The 18423-nt window shown below is 43.1% G+C and overlaps 1 protein-coding gene across 3 annotated transcripts in view; it reads right to left on the bottom strand.

The window, feature by feature from the left end:
- The window catches only part of eml3 (EMAP like 3), a 59586-nt gene continuing 41163 nt past the window's right edge, over positions 1-18423 (bottom strand). For 2 of the 3 annotated variants that reach the window (XM_024287998.2, XM_024287999.2), the window contains 15 exons: positions 18333-18402; positions 18143-18253; positions 16931-17026; positions 15713-15847; positions 13320-13458; positions 11707-11858; positions 11455-11580; positions 7270-7401; positions 6063-6130; positions 4797-4885; positions 4559-4656; positions 3637-3724; positions 1982-2080; positions 1764-1894; positions 1-871 (listed from right to left, as the gene is read on the bottom strand). In XM_024287998.2, coding sequence (XP_024143766.1) covers positions 644-871; positions 1764-1894; positions 1982-2080; positions 3637-3724; positions 4559-4656; positions 4797-4885; positions 6063-6130; positions 7270-7401; positions 11455-11580; positions 11707-11858; positions 13320-13458; positions 15713-15847; positions 16931-17026; positions 18143-18253; positions 18333-18402 — 1762 coding nt within the window. In that variant the 3' untranslated portion in view covers positions 1-643. The remainder of the gene's footprint in view (positions 872-1763; positions 1895-1981; positions 2081-3636; positions 3725-4558; positions 4657-4796; positions 4886-6062; positions 6131-7269; positions 7402-11454; positions 11581-11706; positions 11859-13319; positions 13459-15712; positions 15848-16930; positions 17027-18142; positions 18254-18332; positions 18403-18423) is intronic. The other variant, XM_036216886.1, reaches the window with a different exon arrangement.

Below are 18423 nucleotides of genomic sequence, written 5' to 3'. Positions count from 1 at the left end.
TTAGAACTAATTTTCTCTTTATTTTGTAAAACATTTATTCCCGAACAAAACTTTGAATCAGCCACACTCATACACACTCCCTCAAAATATTGTGTCAGACAAACAGAACCCTAAACATTCCTGGATTTATTTATTTATTGGAAGTTTGATCATAAAAATGTCACCAAAAGTGTACTTAACATATATGTATGAAGCTGTACTAAAGTTTTATTAATCACGTGTGCTATTTTGTTTAAAAACAGTTTGTTTTATAGGAACAAGTCTGTCACAGTCTATTGAAAGAATACATGTCAAACATACATACTGTCAAGAATATAAAAAAAGTTTAAGAACTATTTTCAGGTTCGACGGGTTTCTCCATTAGGCAACAATTAAGGACTTTAGAAAACGAGAGACAGAAATAATCACAACAACAGTGATGATCTCCACTAGCAAACATTACAGCGCTTAATGGTTCTTGACACATGAAGACAGAAAGGAGCCCATCTTGATACAGGAAGGATCAATTTCACAAGGGTTTGCATGTTGAAGGCACAAAAGGTTAGAATAGTCATTCCATTTAAAGGGTTCTCTTTATTAAAATGACAGCAATGGAACCGCTAAAACGTCCCCCGGCTCTGCTCCTGTTGACAGCATCTGCCCTCTAGCTTGAAGGAGGTTCTAGTGAACTGGTGGAGGCTGACAGAGTCGATGTCAGCTTGTCTTTGCTGTCCCAAGAGCTCCCCAAAGCTGTCCCTTTGTCCTCTCTCACCACCCTCCACTGAAAGATGCAAGTGTCCTTTCCGCCCATGGAGAGCAGGTGGGAGTCATTGTGGGTGAAGCAGACGTTGGTCACATGACTGCCATGGCCATCGTACTTGTGACTTGGTGCCTGTTAGAGGAATAGCAGAAAGGCATCTTTAATGAGCCTTGGAGAGCAGGAGAAACAGCCTGAAGAGAGACTCTCACTTTTAATGGTTAAGAAACTTTTGAAAACGGGCTTTTTTTACATGTAAACGTTTGGTTTAACCCATGTGTCAAAGTCAAGGCCGAGGGCCGGATCCGGCCCTCTGGGTCATTATATTTTATTGTTATTAATGGCCCGATGTTATCTTACGCTTATTTCTAACTTGTATCATTTTGACAAAATATATTTTTATGTAGAGTAAAACATTGAAAGTTATTTTATGTTTAAAAGTAGTCAAAAATAGTCCAAAAAGCATAACTGTTTGGACTATTTTGGCATTTAGTAAAATTTTTCTGGCTATTTTAGAGTTTAGCTAATATTTCAACAACATGCTGGCTGTTTAGGCTTATTCAGGCTTTTTTTAAAAGTTTTTTAGGCTGTTTTGGAGTTAAGCATATATTAACATGCTAGCTGTTTTGGCTAATTTTGCCGTTTTTTTTTTGTTTGTTTGTTTTTTAGGCTAATTTGGCATTTAGCTAATACTTTAGTAGGCCATCAGCGTTTTCAGCTATTAGCTTCAGTGTTTTTAGCAATCAATTTTAGCATCTTCTGCATCCAAATTCAGCTTACAGCATTCACACTAGCATTATCACAGGTAATGCTATATATCTAGTTCATAATTATGGTAAAAAGTGACAGTTTAAAGTTTTAAAAATGTAGTTTTAGAGTGTTCTATAAATGTTTATCCTGTTCGACACACGACCTAAGGTGAGTTTTGGATTCTGGCCCCTTGTATGGTTGAGTTTGACACCCATGGTCTAACATCTCAAAATGATCTAAGCTTTTAGACAGACCGCTGGATTTGTTTGACTGTTACCTTCAGCTTTGGACAGGGGAACTGGAAAAGGTGGACCTTGCAGAAGTCATCAGCAACGGCCACGATCCTTTCACTATGGGAGCGGCACAAAGCGTTGATGTCTGTGCCATCAGAGCCCTCCAACCAGACACCTGTGCACACCACAAGCCGTGAGCCATCCTCATCACAATCCCATTTCAAGGAACACTTGCAGAGAAATAGTTCTGCTGCCTTCTCACCCATAACATGGAAGCCCAGCACACACGTGAAAGAAGCCCATTCTCTGTCTTTGCTCTCAGAGCGGTTCCTTAGCAGTTTACATCCTCCTGTTATGTCCCCTGTGGTTGAAAACATTCAGTTTGTGAGGAGTCACACATGTGATTATCACACTATATAACTAATACTATATTTAAGGAGAAAAATGTGAAAGATTAGCAACATGTTCACGCTCTTGAAATGTAAAGATTTTCCTGTCTAACATTGACATAAACTAATCCAAGAACACTACAATGACAGATTCAAAGCAGAGGGCCAAAGCTGGGATGAATGAAGCATCTGCCAATAGAACCAGAATGGATTTGGTTTCATTCTCTGCTGCTGCTTCATAAAACGTTTTGATCATAAAACTTTATCAAGACAGTCCTGGTCTTCTTTGTTTCTTCATTTACCCAGATGAGGCAGATGGGGCAGGTAAAGGGGTGGTCCAAATGATTGGGGGATTTAATCATCACATTTTGACTGGGGTTTCTTTAAAGGACGGGGATTTCCAGAATACTACACAAGGATACAACCAGCAGAATTCTTGATCATTAGATACAATTATAGTGATTATTGACACTATAAATATGAAAACTGATATATTTAATAATGACTAAAGTTCATTAGTACTTAATTCCCCTTATGACAATTTTTTAAATTTAAACAAATGTTCCCAGTAGTGTTTTAATTATGATAATGAAGTTTTTAACCAAAATTCCACAACCTAAATGTCTTAAAAATACATTTTTCATGTTGATCTGAAAATCTCGTCTGAGGGGGCGTGGCTTTTGGAGCTCCGCCCCTGATCCCCCCCCCCGTCTGATTATGATAGTTCTGTGTCCCGCTAGCGTAAATCTTCATAAAAACGTCCATCAATCTGGGTAATGTCCAGCCGTATGGTTCTGATCCGGATGTCAGCTGGACGAGGAAGTGAAGATCTTCATGGACAGAACTTCCTCCAAAATCCTGATTCTTTCTCCTTCCAGTTCACCAAAGACTCTTTTAGCTAATTCTCCAATGTTTATTGACTGTGATCAATACATTCAATCATTGGTTTCTCAGAGTTCTTGATAAAATAATCAAAGCTAACATCAAAATGCTCTTTCATTGATTTACAATCCTTTCCAACTGCGGTCAAATGAGCCGCCGTTCACATTTCCGTGGTCACATCAAGAAGCTCCGTGGAGTCTGGTGGAGATTTTCCAGCGTTCTCAGTCCTGCTACCGTAAGTATTGGATGAAACTCACACCAAAAATCCAGTGATGCTGATTTGACCACAGAAATGTGAACGGCGGCTCATTTGACTGCAGTCAATGTGAAGATACCATCTTCTCTTCTCCAGAACCTGAACTAGACACTAGGAACAGATGAGGGTTTAGTGCATGTGCAGCAGAGCTGTTGATGGAAAGAAGATCATTCATTCAAACAGAGTCTGTCCAAGACAGTTTGATTGATTTAAGAGGAGAAATACTGTAGAAATGTAAAAGACAAAATTATTTTCATCAGAGGAGGACTTTAAGTTCACAGACAGTGAAACAATAGAACAGGACAAGTGAAAAGAGGAGATGAGTACTGTTGAGATATGAACAGATTTTAGTCAGTCTGAGTGTCTGTTCTGCTCTGGATCTTCACTTACAGTAAAGGATCTCGTAGTCACCAGAATTAGACATGATGTACCTCCCATCCTTGGACCAATCAAGGTGAGTTATGAAGCTGGAGTGTCCCTGATTGGAGAGGCATAAAAAGACAGAACATTTTATTTCTTTAAAAGATATATTGTGGATTTTGACTTCAGATGACAAATCTAATGTTTAAGCAGAATTTAACTGTCTGTCGACCCTTTTTATGATTCTAAGTTCAATGATATATATATACACAGTTTTATGAGTCAAAATGCCACCAAGTAGGAGTGTAACGTTAGAATGAGGCAGCATGTGATCCATGAAACCAATAATAATGTGGCTGTTCGACAATTATTAATAAACGTCTAGACAATTTTTGACATCAATGGTTTAGAATCCACACTTTGGGTTTAAAAGGAGCTGCTAGCTGTTTTGATTAACCTAAGTTTTTTTTTTTTTTTTTAGGGTAATTTGGCATTTAGCTAATATTTTTGCTGGCTATCAGCTTCAGCATTTTCAGCTATCAGCTTCACTGATTTCAGTCATCAATTTCAGCGTCTTCAGCAGCCAAATTCAGCTTACAGCATTCACACTAGTATTATCACAGGTAATGCTATATATCTAGTTTATAACTAAGTTAAAATGTTACGGTTTAAAGTTTTAATAATGTAGTTTTAGAGTGTTCAGTAAATGTTTATCCTGTTCAGCCTGTGACCTGAGGTGTGTTTGGATTTTGGCCCCTTGTGTGACTGAGTTTGACCCCCTGATCTAATGTGTCCACATCACAGTGCTGCTCTCCAACACTGAGGACTGAACCTTAACAATGGGAGTGTTTACAGAAAGAAGATTGGGACTAAACCGACATTTGACATTTGTAGACAACTTTGTGTAAAAAGGTCACTACAGAAACAAATGAAAAATGAAAGGATGACTCACATTACACTTCCCAAAGCGAGTATATCGACGGCCTTTCTCTGTCACATTGTAAATGTAGATAAAATTGTCGTGGGATCCAACAGCTAAAAAGTTTCCGTCTGAAAAAGAGGAGGTCATTCCTGGTTACGTCACCATGTTCAAATGTAGAACTGCTCATCAGATGCATCATCAGCAGAGAAAACGCTACAAGAAAATCTGATAACTATTTGTATAATCATTAGAAAAGCAGATGTCTGACCGGGGGAATATCTCATGACAGACAGCTGTTCGTTGCCATCAACAGATTCAGAAATCACCTCCTGGGTCAGCAGGTCCAGCACCACCCACCTGTCCAAAACGAACACAAGACACCATTCAGAGAACCAGCACTTTCAGATCCTACAGGGGTTTAAAGATCACACAAGCTGATACTGTAAAGAGAAGGGTTATGAATGTAAATAACACAAGAAGTACAGTCTACCCACTGCTCCCGGCAAGCAGGAATCATCAAATGGACATTATTTTAAAAGAAGAAACATTGACAGGCTTCACAGAAAAATGAAATTAACCCGCAGTACTGTGAGAATATGGAGAAGATCCTCGCTCCGGGGCCCTGAATATACAGGTTTTCATGGTAACACTTCAGAGTAGGGCTGTGAATCACTGGGTACCTCACCATACGATGTGATACATGGTGCACAATATCGATGATCTCATGATAATTAGTAAAAATCATCTCTAATAACTCACAATAGATAGAAGAACATATTTTTAATTATATAAAAATATATCCCCATTTATTTTTTAGCTTGAACATAATCATAATAAACAACTTGTGTCTTATTTAGTGCAACAAATAATACACACTTTAGTCAACATTGCTGAAATCAGTAATATTAAGTCTTTGATGAGCATTGACATCAATTGAGTGGAATCATCTGTAAATGTCAGTGTTAACAATATTAAACATGATCAGCAGTGTCACTACTTAATGATAAATTGTTGTGAACAACAGAACAAAAATTCAATAATTCAAGTAGCTGCCAGACACATTGGTGCAACATGCGCCCCCTATCTACCTCCAGAGGAACGTCTCACCAAAGGATGAAGAATATAACATTTTACAGCCTCTTCAAATGAAAATAACAGATCAATACTTGGAGAGAACCCAAGAATCAATCACAGGACTAAATATTGCAACAAATCGCAATATCGATATTTTGGCACACCACTACTTTAGATGAGGTGCTGCAAAACACTCAATATAAAGTTGACAAAGATGGTTGATACATTTGTTATGCTTGTAAGTACTTTATTAATAAGGCCTTTGTAGACAGTAGTTTCACTATAGATGTTAATTAATCTCACCATGGATGTTAATAAACCTTATTTTGGCAATAAATGTCTCACTAACACCCTATAAACACTCATATTTTTTGTTAGCGTGTTAATAAAGCTTTCTTACTATAAAGTGTATTATATAAGTGTTCTTTTTAGTGCTATTAGTCGTGATTGCTAGAATTACCTTCCTGTGTTGAGGCCGATTGAAACAATTGATCCGTTGGGGCAGAAGTCAGCGCACAGTCCATACTCCTGCAGGAGATGCAAATATAGGGAGAAGACTAAATGCTGTTTGATCAACCTGAAGATCCACAAATGCAAGTAAATTCACTGAGCAAAAATACAATTCAGCTGAAGAACAGCCAAACATTTGGAGAGGTCCATGTTTCCAATAGCAATATTTAGGATTTAGGACTGCCACCATTAGTCAACTAATCCAGGGGTCCCCAAACTACGGCCCGCGGGCCGGATCCAGTCCACTTCCACATTTGGCCCGACCCTGAACATTATCAGAGATGCATGTTTTTTTCCCCCAATCTGGCTTTGAGATTGTTTGTTAACACTGCTAGAAAAATTGTGTTTTGGTAACAATTAGCATCAATTGCAAACAAAACGACCCCGGCCCCAAATGAGTGAAGAAAAAGTAATGTGGCCCTCACAAGAAAAAGTTTGGGGACCCCTTGACTAATCGACTATTAAAATAGTTATATTATATGGAGTCAGAGTGTAGTAAAGTTGAACAAAGTTGTAAATGTTCAGCAGCAAAAAATTCACTTTTATATTTGAGTCGGTGAGACCAAAACTTTATCTTTAGTGAAAAATAGTTCCTTGTTTCAGATGCTGACATCATTAGATTTAATCTTGTTTTAATACCAGAAACTAATGAAGGACAGAGGCTGCACAATTCATTAAATGTTCAATAAAATAACATTTTAATTGTCTATATTTTTAGTTAGTTTAAAGCTAACGATGGTTAAGATGTGTGCTTTACATCCATTTTAGGAATGACCAGATTAGTTGACTAATCGGAAAAAATAATAATTTATTAGTCGACAATTAAAATAACGGTTTGTAGCAGCACTATTGGTAACGGATTTGAACCTGCTCAGAAGTCTGAGCTTAATTTGTAAGTTTTTGTGCTCAGAAACAAGATTTATCTGCAGTAATCATCTATCTTCTCATTTTGTCTGTCGTTCCTGAAGAACACAGTTTACATATGCACATCCTGTCACCAGCACACAATATTAATACCTAGTGAGTGATTAACAGATCCTAAAGTAGTCTCTTCCTCTCTTTCCTCCTTAGAGTTGAGTGAAGGGTGAGACAAAGGTAACTCTTAAAAGATCTGGCAGGTTTGGATGAAACTCGAGTGCAGGGTTGGTGAGCCTCACCTCCAGAGAGACGTTCCAGCTCAGTTTGTGGTCCTCTGCGTTCCACAAGCAAACCTGCCGGTCATGACCGCAGGTGAGGAAGAAGCTCTGAGACGGGTGAGCCGCCAGACCCCACATCTCATCCACGTGACCCTGACACACACATGTACACGCAGAGATCAGGGGTTTGTACCAAAAAGTACCAGGCGTGACTGGGCTTTTCAAATTTCTGCATCACACTAAGCCACCAGATGTGGTGGGCCCACCCAGTGGGCCCACCACCTGCAGGGGAGCTCTGAAGGGGCCGGTGCATTGTGGTTTGGGTGGCAGTCGAAGGCGAGTGCCTCAGCGGCCCAAACCCCGGTCATGGAATCTGGCTTTTGGGACATGGAATGTCACCTCTCTGGGAGGGAAGGAGCCTGAGCTGGTGCGAGAGGTTGAGAGATACCGACTAGATATAGTTGGGCTCACCTCGACGCACAGCCTGGGCTCTGAAACTCAGTCCCTCGAGAGAGGCTGGACTCTCTACCACTCTGGAGTTGCCCATGGTGAGAGGCGACGGGCTGGGGTGGGCTTACTCGTGAGCCCCCAGCTCAGCCGCCAGGTGTTGGAGTTCGTACCGGTGGACGAGAGGGTCGTGTCCCTTCGCCTTCGGGTGGGGGACAGGTCTCTGACTGTAGTCTCGGCTTACGGGCCGAACAGCAGTTCGGAGTACCCGGCCTTCTTGGTGTCTCTTGAAGGGGTACTGGAAAGTGCCCCAACGGGGGACTCCGTCGTCCTCCTGGGGGACTTCAATGCCCACGTGGGCAATGACAGTGGCACCTGGAGGGGCGTGATTGGTAGGAATGGCCTCCCTGACCTGAACCCGAGCGGTGTTTTGTTGTTGGACTTCTGTGCACGTCATAGTTTGTCCATAACAAACACCATGTTCGAACACAAAGGTGTCCATCAGTACACCTGGCATCAGGACACCCTAGGTAGGAGATCGATGATCGACTTTGTAGTCGTTTCAGGCGATCTCCGGCCGTGTGTTCTGGACACTCGGGTAAAGAGAGGGGCAGAGCTGTCCACTGATCACTACCTGGTGGTGAGTTGGATTCGCTGGCGGGGGAGGAGGCCGGAAAAACTCGGCAGACCTAAACGTACTGTGAGGGTCTGCTGGGAACGTCTGGCTGAGCCCTCCGTCAGGGAGGTCTTTAACTCCCACATCCGGGAAAACTTCAAGCAGGTACCGAGGGAGGTTGGTGACATGGAGTCCGAGTGGACCATGTTCTCCACCTCTATTGTCTCTGCTGCTTTCCGGAGCTGCGGTCGCAAGGTCTCTGGTGCCTGTCGTGGTGGCAACCCCCGAACCCGGTGGTGGACACCGGAAGTAAGGGTTGCCGTCAAGCTGAAGAAGGAGTCCTATCAGGCCTGGCTGGCTTGTGGGACTCCAGAGGCAGCTGACAGGTACCGGCAGTTTAAGCGAGCTGCGGCCCGGGCTGTGTTGGAGGCAAAAACTCGGTCCTGGGAGGAGTTTGGTGAGGCCATGGAGAAGGACTATCGGTTGGCCTCAAAGAGATTCTGGCAAACCATCCGGCGCCTCAGGAGGGGAAAGCAGTTTTCTGCAGGCACCGTTTTCGGTGCAGGTGGGGATCTGCTGACCTCAACTGGGGACATTGTCGGGCGGTGGAAGGAATACTTTGAGGATCTCCTCAACCCTGCTGACACGCCTTCCGTTGAGGAAGCAGAGGCTGAGGACACTGGGGTGGAACTGTCCATCACCCAAGCTGAGGTCACCGAGGTAGTCAAAGAGCTCCTCGGTGGCAAGGCTCCAGGGGTGGATGAGGTTCGCCCCGAGTACCTCAAGTCTCTGGATGCTGTGGGAGTGTCTTGGCTGACACGTCTCTGCAGCATTGCGTGGCAAACAGGAACCGTACCACTGGACTGGCAAACTGGGGTGGTGGTTCCCCTTTTCAAGAAGGGGGACCGGAGGGTGTGTTCCAACTACCGGGGAATCACACTCCTCAGCCTCCCTGGGAAAGTCTATGCCAGGGTACTGGAGAGGAGAGTCCGTCCGATAGTCGAACCTCAGATTCAAGAACAACAGTGCGGTTTCCGTCCTGGTCGTGGAACAGTGGACCAGCTCTACACCCTCTCCAGGGTGCTGGAGGGTTCGTGGGAGTTCGCTCATCCAGTCCATATGTGTTTTGTGGATTTGGAGAAGGCGTTCGACCGCGTTCCCCGTGGTGTCCTGTGGAGTGTGCTCTGGGAGTATGGGGTCCGGGGAGCCTTACTCAGGGCTGTCCGGTCTCTGTACGACCGGAGCAGGAGCTTGGTTCGCATGGCCGGCAGTAAGTCAGACCTGTTTCCGGTGCATGTTGGACTCCGGCAGGGCTGCCCTTTATCACCGGTTCTGTTCATAGTCTTTATGGACAGAATTTCTAGGCGCAGCCAGGGGCCGGAGGGGGTCTGGTTTGGGGACCACAGGATTTCCTCTCTGCTTTTTGCAGATGATGTTGTTCTGTTGGCTCCATCGAACCGGGACCTCCAGCATGTATTGGAGCGGTTTGCAGCCGAGTGTGAAGCGGCTGGGATGAGGGTCAGCACCGCTAAGTCTGAGGCCATGGTTCTCGACCGGAGAAAGGTAGTTTGTCCTCTCTCGGTGGGTGGAGTGCTCCTGCCTCAGGTGGAGGAGTTTAAATATCTTGGGGTCTTGTTCACGAGTGAGGGAAGATCGGACCGTGAGATCGACAGGCGGATTGGAGCGGCGTCCACTATTATGCGGTCGCTGTACCGGTCCGTTGTGGTGAAAAGAGAGCTGAGCCAGAAAGCAAAGCTCTCAATTTACCGGTCGATCTTCGTTCCAGTACTCACCTATGGTCATGAACTTTGGGTCGTGACCGAAAGAACGAGATCCCGACTACAAGCGGCTGAAATGAGTTTTCTCCGCAGGGTGGCTGGGCGCTCCCTTAGAGATAGGGTGAGGAGCTCAGTCACCCGGAGAGAGCTCGGAGTAGAGCCGCTTCTCCTCCGCATCGAGAGAAGCCAGTTGAGGTGGCTCGGGCATCTGGTCCGGATGCCTCCTGGACGCCTCCCTGGTGAGGTGTTCCGGGCATGTCCCACTGGGCGGAGGCCCCGGGGAAGACCCAGGACACGCTGGAGAGACTATGTTTCTCGGCTTGCCTGGGAACGCCTCGGGGTCCCCCCAGAAGAGCTGGAGGAAGTGGCCGGGGAGAGGGAAGTCTGGGCATCTTTGCTTAGACTGCTGCCCCCGCGACCCGGTCCCGGATGAAGCGGAGGAAGATGGATGGATGGATGGACTAAGCCACCACAAATACTGGTGTCAGTTTATCACTTCGAATTCAAAAACTGTGTCACATGTCCACATCTTCAGAAAGGCTCAGATAATCATGAACCCTTTACCACCGGAGCTCCATTGTTAAAGTTTTTTGATTTACAGTTGCTTTTCAATTGTTAAAACGATAATCCCAATAGATTCTGAAGGGGAGAAGCAGCAAGCTAAAAAAGGCCTAAATTAGCCAAAACAGCTATTATGTAGCTGAAATATTAGCGTAACCACAAAATAGCCTAAAGAAATCTTAGTAAATACCAAAATAATCCAAAAAACTAACAGAATGACAGTTTTAAAACTTTAAAACTGTAACTTTTTAACATAATTATGAATAATAAAAAGTCAGGAATATTATTCCAGAATAAATCAACTTAAACCTTAAAGAACTTTCAATATTTTACTCTCCATAAAAATATATTTTGTCAAAATTATACAAGTTAGAAATAAGCATAAGATAACATCGGGTCATTAATGACAATAAAATAAAATGATCTGGAGGGCCGGATCCGGCCCCCGGGCCTTGACTTTAACACATGTACTATATAGTCATGAAGTGCTTTCCTCAAGCAGCAGCATGACAACTCTTTTATTTAGCCACCAGGTGGCTCCAGATCTGGAATGAAGTATTTTATATGTAGGGAAACTCTATCCTCTAGAAATGATTAACACCACGTAATTGAGATAATCCTTTAATGCGAACAGTTAAACTTGTTTTATTGAATCAGACCTGAATAAGACCTCTTCTTGCTCAGGGTGTTGGACGGACGGTGGCGGGTGAGGAAGAGCGATGGCTGACATGATCAATCAATACTGAGGAAAGCTCCACCACACTCACAAAGACAGCTTTTAGAACACTGAATGCATCGTCTTACCTCCACAATGGCCAAAAACCCATCAGAGATGGTTCCTCTCAGAATGGCGTTTCGTGTCGTACCAACCAGCAGCTCCTCCTCGTCCATGGCAGCAATGGTGCGGACCGTCCCAAACTTCTCTGGAATCTGAGTAACCCAATAAACCGAAGAATTTTCTCTCTATGTGAGCATTATATGACACAGCTCTCTGCACAGGCGAGCCCAGAGACCAGCGAGCGGACGGACAGGAACAGGCAGAGCATTGTGATTCACCTCGCACTCTCTCTCTGGGGCCAGATCGGCGCTCCAGCGGATGATCTTACGGTCCTTTCCCCCTCCGCTGAGCAAGGCACCATCCTGCAGGGTGCAGAGGGTGAACACACTGCCCTCATGGGCTCTGGTCTGACGCATTATCTGGTAGGTCTCTGGTAAGAAGACAGAAGGACTTTTACTTCACTGCAAATTAGAGTATTTTGGGGCTTAGCTAATGTTTCAGCTACATGCTAGCTGTTTTGTCTCACTTTTTTCAGTTTTATAGGCTATTTTGGAGTTTAGATATATGGTCTCATTAGCTGTATTTAAGACATCTGTAACAGATATGATTAGTGATGTATGCAGATGTTTTAACATTAACTTTTTTGGACTATTTTGGCATTTTCTAAGATTTTTTTAGACTATTTTGGAGTTTAGCTAATATTTCAATATTTCAGCTCTTTTGGCGAATTTAGGCTTTTTAAAAGTTTCTTAAGCTGGAGTTAAGATAGTATTTAAATGCTAGCTGTTTTGGGTGGTTTAGGCTTTTTTTCTTTGGTTTTTAGACTGTTTTGAAGTTTAACTATATGGTCTTTAACAGATATGATTCGTGATGTATGCAGTTGTTTTTAACTTTTACTTTTTTATGGGTTTCCTTTCGTCTTGTTATAGTAATCATTCATTTGGTGCCTCTTGTAGGCTTTTTATTGTAAATATTTAAATGATTGATGTGAGAAAATGTCCTGTTTTATCTGTATTTAACTAATTGCCCTGTTGTGCTGTTCCTGTATTGCTGCTGCGTACTCATTCATTGTAAATGAGAAATTCTCCATAATCGACCAAACTGTATAAATAAAGGATCAACAAAGTAGGAAAAAAGTAGAAAATATATCTACAATGTTTATCATTCCTGTTAAGCTGCAGTAGTTCAGGGCCGTTTTCAGTTTTTTCAACTTCCTCCGATACTTTACCCTTAAAACTGTTTTTACGCCGATAATGGATTCCCATTTTCCACACAACCCTAGCTTCTTTATTTACAGATACTTTTTTCATTATATGACACAATAGAATCGGAAATCTCTACCTCGATTCTGAGGGAAACTGAGATCAATCTGCAAGTTTTGCTTGTTTTAAAGCTAAAATTCTTTTTTTAAAACTTCATGTTAAATTATGAATGAAAACTATATTACTGCTTCATTTCTATGTCATTATTGTCATGTTCTGCTTCATCAGTTACTTTTTTCTGTTGCGTCTGTGCAGGCTGCTGTGGATCCTGCTAAGCAGTCACAGCTGCCTGCACTTCAGTAACTAGGCTCTGTATATTGAAGGGATTCTGCTGCCCTCACCGTCGGCTCGTTTTGATCCTGGCTTGTTTCCTTGGCCCTGTGAGTTTTGTTAATGTCGTATGTAAATTAAAGCTCTTGGACTCTCCCGTTAATGTGCTTGTGATTCTTCTCTGCATCTGGGTTTCCTCCTGATTGCCCAACTGTGACATTTATAAACAACCAATGTGATTGGGAAACTAGCCGGTGAATTCAGAGACATTGAGTCTTTAAACTCATTGGTTTCCAATAGAGAATTCATGTTCTTCCTGTGATGCAGCAGTGCTAACGGTCCTAAACGGATTGACTGACCTTTAGCTCCTTTACCCAGCGTTTTGACATCAGCAGCAGACTTTCCCCATGTGAGGATGTTCCCCTCAGAGTCTCCGGTCAAAACGTCCCCAGTGAGGCCAAAGGTAAAGCACTGGATGAACTTCGGCTTCTTGTATTTCTAAACAGACAAAACACAAAGAATTATTTATCTTGGACATTTTTATTACCACTAATAAGCTGATAGGAGCATGTGGTCCCAATACGTACTCAGCCAAACCCGGTAACAGTAGAGCACATGTGTCAAAGTAGAGCACATGTGTCAAAGTCACGGCCCGGGGGCCGGATCCGGCCCTCCAGATCATTTTATTTTATTGTTATTAATGACCCGATGTTATCTTGTTCTCATTTCTAACTTGTATAATTTTAACAAAATATATTTTTATAGAGAGTAAAATATTGAAAGTTATTTAAGGTTTAAGTTGATTTATTCTGGAATAATATTCCTGCATTTTTATTATTCATAATTATATCACAAAGTTACAGTTTTAAAGCTTTAAAAAATGTCATTCTGCTGCTTTTTGGACTATTTTGGCATTTACTGAGATTTTTTAGTCTGTTTTTAGGCTAATACCGCTTGGGGGTTCTTTATAGTGAGGATTGAACAATATAATACACTTAAAAGCTCAAAAAGTTGTTTTTTCATGGTATGGACTCCTCAATCTCTCGATGAACCCGAGCAGACAGCCTCTGCACCCCCCAGCAGCTCTCTGTCTGCTGCCATGTGGAGTGAGTGAGCTCCACCGCGGGAGTGAAGGTCGGCGATCTGTGCGGAGTGAATCCCGCCTTCACCCCAAAGTCGGCGGATGAACTCTGCAAACCTGCGTCTCCAGCGGGTTGATGAAATAGATGGAAGTTCAGGACAAAAACGCTCACATGGGATTCTCCCCGTTAATCGAGCCACTGAAAACATCACGTGCACAAAGCTGAGTTCCTGATTGGCAGATGCGACCTGGCGACCTGTTAAACTTCAGATACTTTGGCCACGCCCCCCAATTCGCAGCTGTTGCTCAAATCGCGCCGCAGGACTTCAGATCGCCTCATTTTGTGTTGGTTCCATTGACTTATCTTTGAATCCGGCCGCCTCCGCTGCATGAATCACGTTTGGTGTGAATGCAGCTTTAGCCCTGTGAGTTCGTTAATATGGCTTTGTAAATTAAAGCCTTTGGACGACGCCTTTAATGTGCTTGTGATTGCTTCTGCCTCTGGGTTTCCTCCTGATTGTCCAGCTGTGACATTAATAACTGAAGTAAAAACCAGGCCAGTTCTGAATTGCAGCAGACTATTGATGTTTATGCCTAACCATTTTGAAGTGTATTTATTTAAGGCAACAGGCCAGAGAGTTGTCATCAAGTGATCAAGTCTGTTTTCTAATCTTCAGATCTGCTTCATGTTCATGCCAGGGGCAGCTGGGAAAATTCTGTCTGACTAAACTACTCCAGCTTGAAAACACCCTTAACGGTCTTTCAGTGAATATGACCTCCATGGTGTTTGCTCCACGGATCTGCCTGAAGATATCTGACTCACAAAGCTGTGTAAAGAAACCACAATCTACGCTATTAACCACATTACCTTTGAACAAACTATAATTACAGAAATGTAAACGCCAGGTAGTGCTGCCACAAACGATTATTTTAATAGTCGACTAATTACCGATTATTTTTACAGATTAGTCGACTAATCAGGTCATGCGCAAACTGGATGCAAAACACACACCTTAACCATCATTAGCTTTAACGTAACTAAAAACTAGATATATAGCATTACCTGTGATAATGCTAATGTGAATGCTGGAAGCTGAATTTGACTCCTGAAGATGCTAGTGCTGATAGCTGAAGATTTTGAAGCTGATAGACAACCATTATTTAAATGGCAAATTAGCCTAAAAAACTTAAAAAAGCCTACATTAGCCAAGACAGCTAGCATGTAGCTGAAATATTAGCTAAACTTCAAATTAGAGTAGAAAACCTTATTAAATGCTAAAATAGTCCATAAAGCTAGCAGAATGCTATTAGAACTTTCAACTGACTCCATATAATATAAAGTAACGACTAATCAACTATTAAATTAGTCATTGACTCTTTTAATAGTTGATTACTCGTCGATTAGTAAATCGCGGCGGTACAGTAAGCGAGTCCAGCCTCGTCATGTTTTTGTCTCATGCTAACTGTTCATGACTCATTCCACTTTCACAAAAACATTTCCTTAGAGGTCATTACTTCACTTTTCCCAAAGAAAAGCTTAATCATTGCAGTTCTTCACAATGACTAAACATTTATTGGTGCAAAATGTAAAAAGAAAATTCAGCGATTAGTGCAAACAGTTTCAAAGAAAGGAAAAAGGCTCGACTGTGAGTGAACTTGAGTTGATCTTACTCCAAAGATGCCTTGTTTCTTGGTGAATTGTCCCCCGCTGAGAGTCCAGAAATACACGTGGGATTTCCCACAGGTGATGATGTTGTTGCTGTCGCTGGGGTTGAACTCCACGGCAAACACCGCCTCGTTGGTGCTCTGCAAAGGCAGCAACACAGACAGGTTCAGCAAAAACACTGTAGAGGAATTAGTCCGGCATGCCAGCAAAGACCTGCCAACAACAAAACAACTCTTCAGTCTCGTTCATGTTACTTCTAGCCTATGATGGTCTCTATATTACAACACGTGTGTCAAAGTCAAGGCAATTACCTTCAGTGATTTCAGCTCTCATTTTCAGCAGCCAAATTCAGCTTACAGCCTTCACACTAGAATTATCACAGTTAATGTTATATATCTAGTTCATAATTATGTAAAAAAGTTAAATTTTAAAAGTTTTAAAAATGTAGTTCTGAAGTGTTCAATAAATGTTTATCCTGTTCAGCCCGTGACCTAAGGCGTGTTCTGGATTTTGGCCTCCTGTGTGATTGAGTTTGACTCCCCTGCACTACACAGTGGGATCAAGTTGCTGAGTCAGTTATTCAGACCCACTTGTTGACGCTTCTGCAGAGGGCAGAAATGTAGTTGCAGCTTCAACGCATTGAGCAGCTCTTTGTTTTCTTCTTTTGAAAACACATTCCAGCATATTGAAGTCATCTGGTGCACAGAGACGCTGCTTTCAGCCGGTTCAGTTTCAGTCACCGACCCTGATGCTGCTGCACCAACACACAAAGCTGTTCTCTGGATCACAGAAGACACTCAGGGAGCTGAACTTTCTGAAGACGTGCAGTTTAGTCTCTTCTTCCAATCGTGTTGGTCCTCATGCAGAGAACTGCGCCACCTCAGCATGGAAATAGTCCTCACTTTAACCGTCTTCTTCCAACGGTAAAAAGTCCATGAAGAACCATTCTTTTGATCGTGTCCTCCTTCAGATGAGACACAGATGGTTTTCATTTCTTTACTCTTCGTGGTCTCCCAGAGACTGAAGGCCTTTTGCTGCCAACACTAGCTGTTCACAAATGTCAACACAACTGCACTCTTCTCTGCATTCATGGACGAGACTCACAACTTGACTTCAACCTGGTTCTTCAGCACTGGAAGCTGAACTGGTCTGTACCACAATTACATACACAGTATTGGTAGATTTGGGGTCAGGAAGATGGTTTGTTTCCACAGCATGTTTACCTTGATTTCGGCCAGCTTGGTCTCCTTGGCACAGTCCCACACTGACAGCATATGCTCGTTGGAGTCGTCAATCACACTTAAGAACCCACCAGAATCCTGGAGAGATGACAGCAAAACACATTTCACAGAACCGGCTTCTCTAAGGGGGAATACAAAACAAATGTAATGGGTGTTTGCTCCTCTGATTGTTCAGGTCATTTTTAAAATATAGTCTATTCCTTATCTGTGCGTTATGTTCGATTTGATTTATTCTTTTATTTTGGTGTTCAACACTGTTACCAAGAATGAAAACTGCTACATAAATAAAGACTGACTGATTGTTAGGTTGGATGGTTGTTATTCTTTTAACCACATTAACAGAAATCCGTCTGAGAATTGTCCACACAAATGTGGTGGAATGTGGTCTGCTCTGGTGGCTGATTCTCCTGCCAGTCGGGTCGAGCTCAAAAAGGATGGCCTTCCTGTAGGCCCACCCCCCATAGGACCAATGATGAGCCAGTGCTGTGGTGGTTTGGGTGGGTGTATTGGCATCCCATCTGTGGACACCTAATGTAGCCATCAGGACTTGTAGTGCAGATTTGATCTTGAGTATTTGTGCTGGACACTTGGAAGCTGATCAGGGCAGAGCTGGTGCTAAACTGGACTCAGTGGGGTGGAGACGGCCGGACAGGCTTGGTGGGCATTTCAAACATATTGTGAGAGTCTCTGCTGCAACTCCCACTTGCAGAAAGATTGAACCAGGTAGTAACGGGGCTGGAGAGGATAACCAGAGGACCGGTGGAGCAGCTGCAGTGATGCAGTCACTGTGCTAATCCATGGTAGTGAAGACAGAGCTGGGATAAAGGAAAAGCTCTGGATTTACTGGTGGATTTATGTCTCTATACTCAACTATGACCACCAGCTTTGGGCCATGACCGATAGACAAGACTCTGGATCCAAGCGGCTCACAGATAGGTGAGGAAGCTGCTCAGCCTGGGGGAGCTCAGAGAAACGTTGTCAATGCTTCACATCAAAAAGGGTCAACAGACGTGGCTCAGGCATCTGTTCAAGAAGCCTGAGAGACTGAGGAGCTGTTTGGGCCACACAGGTCCAGGATAGACCTCAGTATATGTTCTTAGGCTGGACAGGGATCAGACTGTTGTTCCCACCAACAGACAGCATGCAGAAGATGGACAATGTAGTGTAAAATAATGTAGAATGTAAAGAACTGACAGCAGAGGAGAAAGCCAACGATCCCACTCCTCTCTGGAAGGTTCCCAGGCCGATCTGCTGCAGCGTGACCAGAGTCTTGGAGTCCCAGATATGAACACACGACTGCAGAGGCTGAAACAAACGACAAAATATTACAGCATTTTACATGTTTACTAGGCTAATGTGTAACTTATATGTTTTACTGTTGCACCTTGCCATCTTTATCCACACCTGCCATCTGACCGGATGCCACTCGTACTTTGTCAGGATGGAGGGCCAGGCTGCAGAAAAAAAGGAGTCAC

The sequence above is a fragment of the Oryzias melastigma genome, linkage group LG18 (assembly GCF_002922805.2).
Source record: "Oryzias melastigma strain HK-1 linkage group LG18, ASM292280v2, whole genome shotgun sequence".
Taxonomy (NCBI): domain Eukaryota; kingdom Metazoa; phylum Chordata; class Actinopteri; order Beloniformes; family Adrianichthyidae; genus Oryzias; species Oryzias melastigma.
This window is presented reverse-complemented; position numbering and strand designations above follow the sequence as displayed.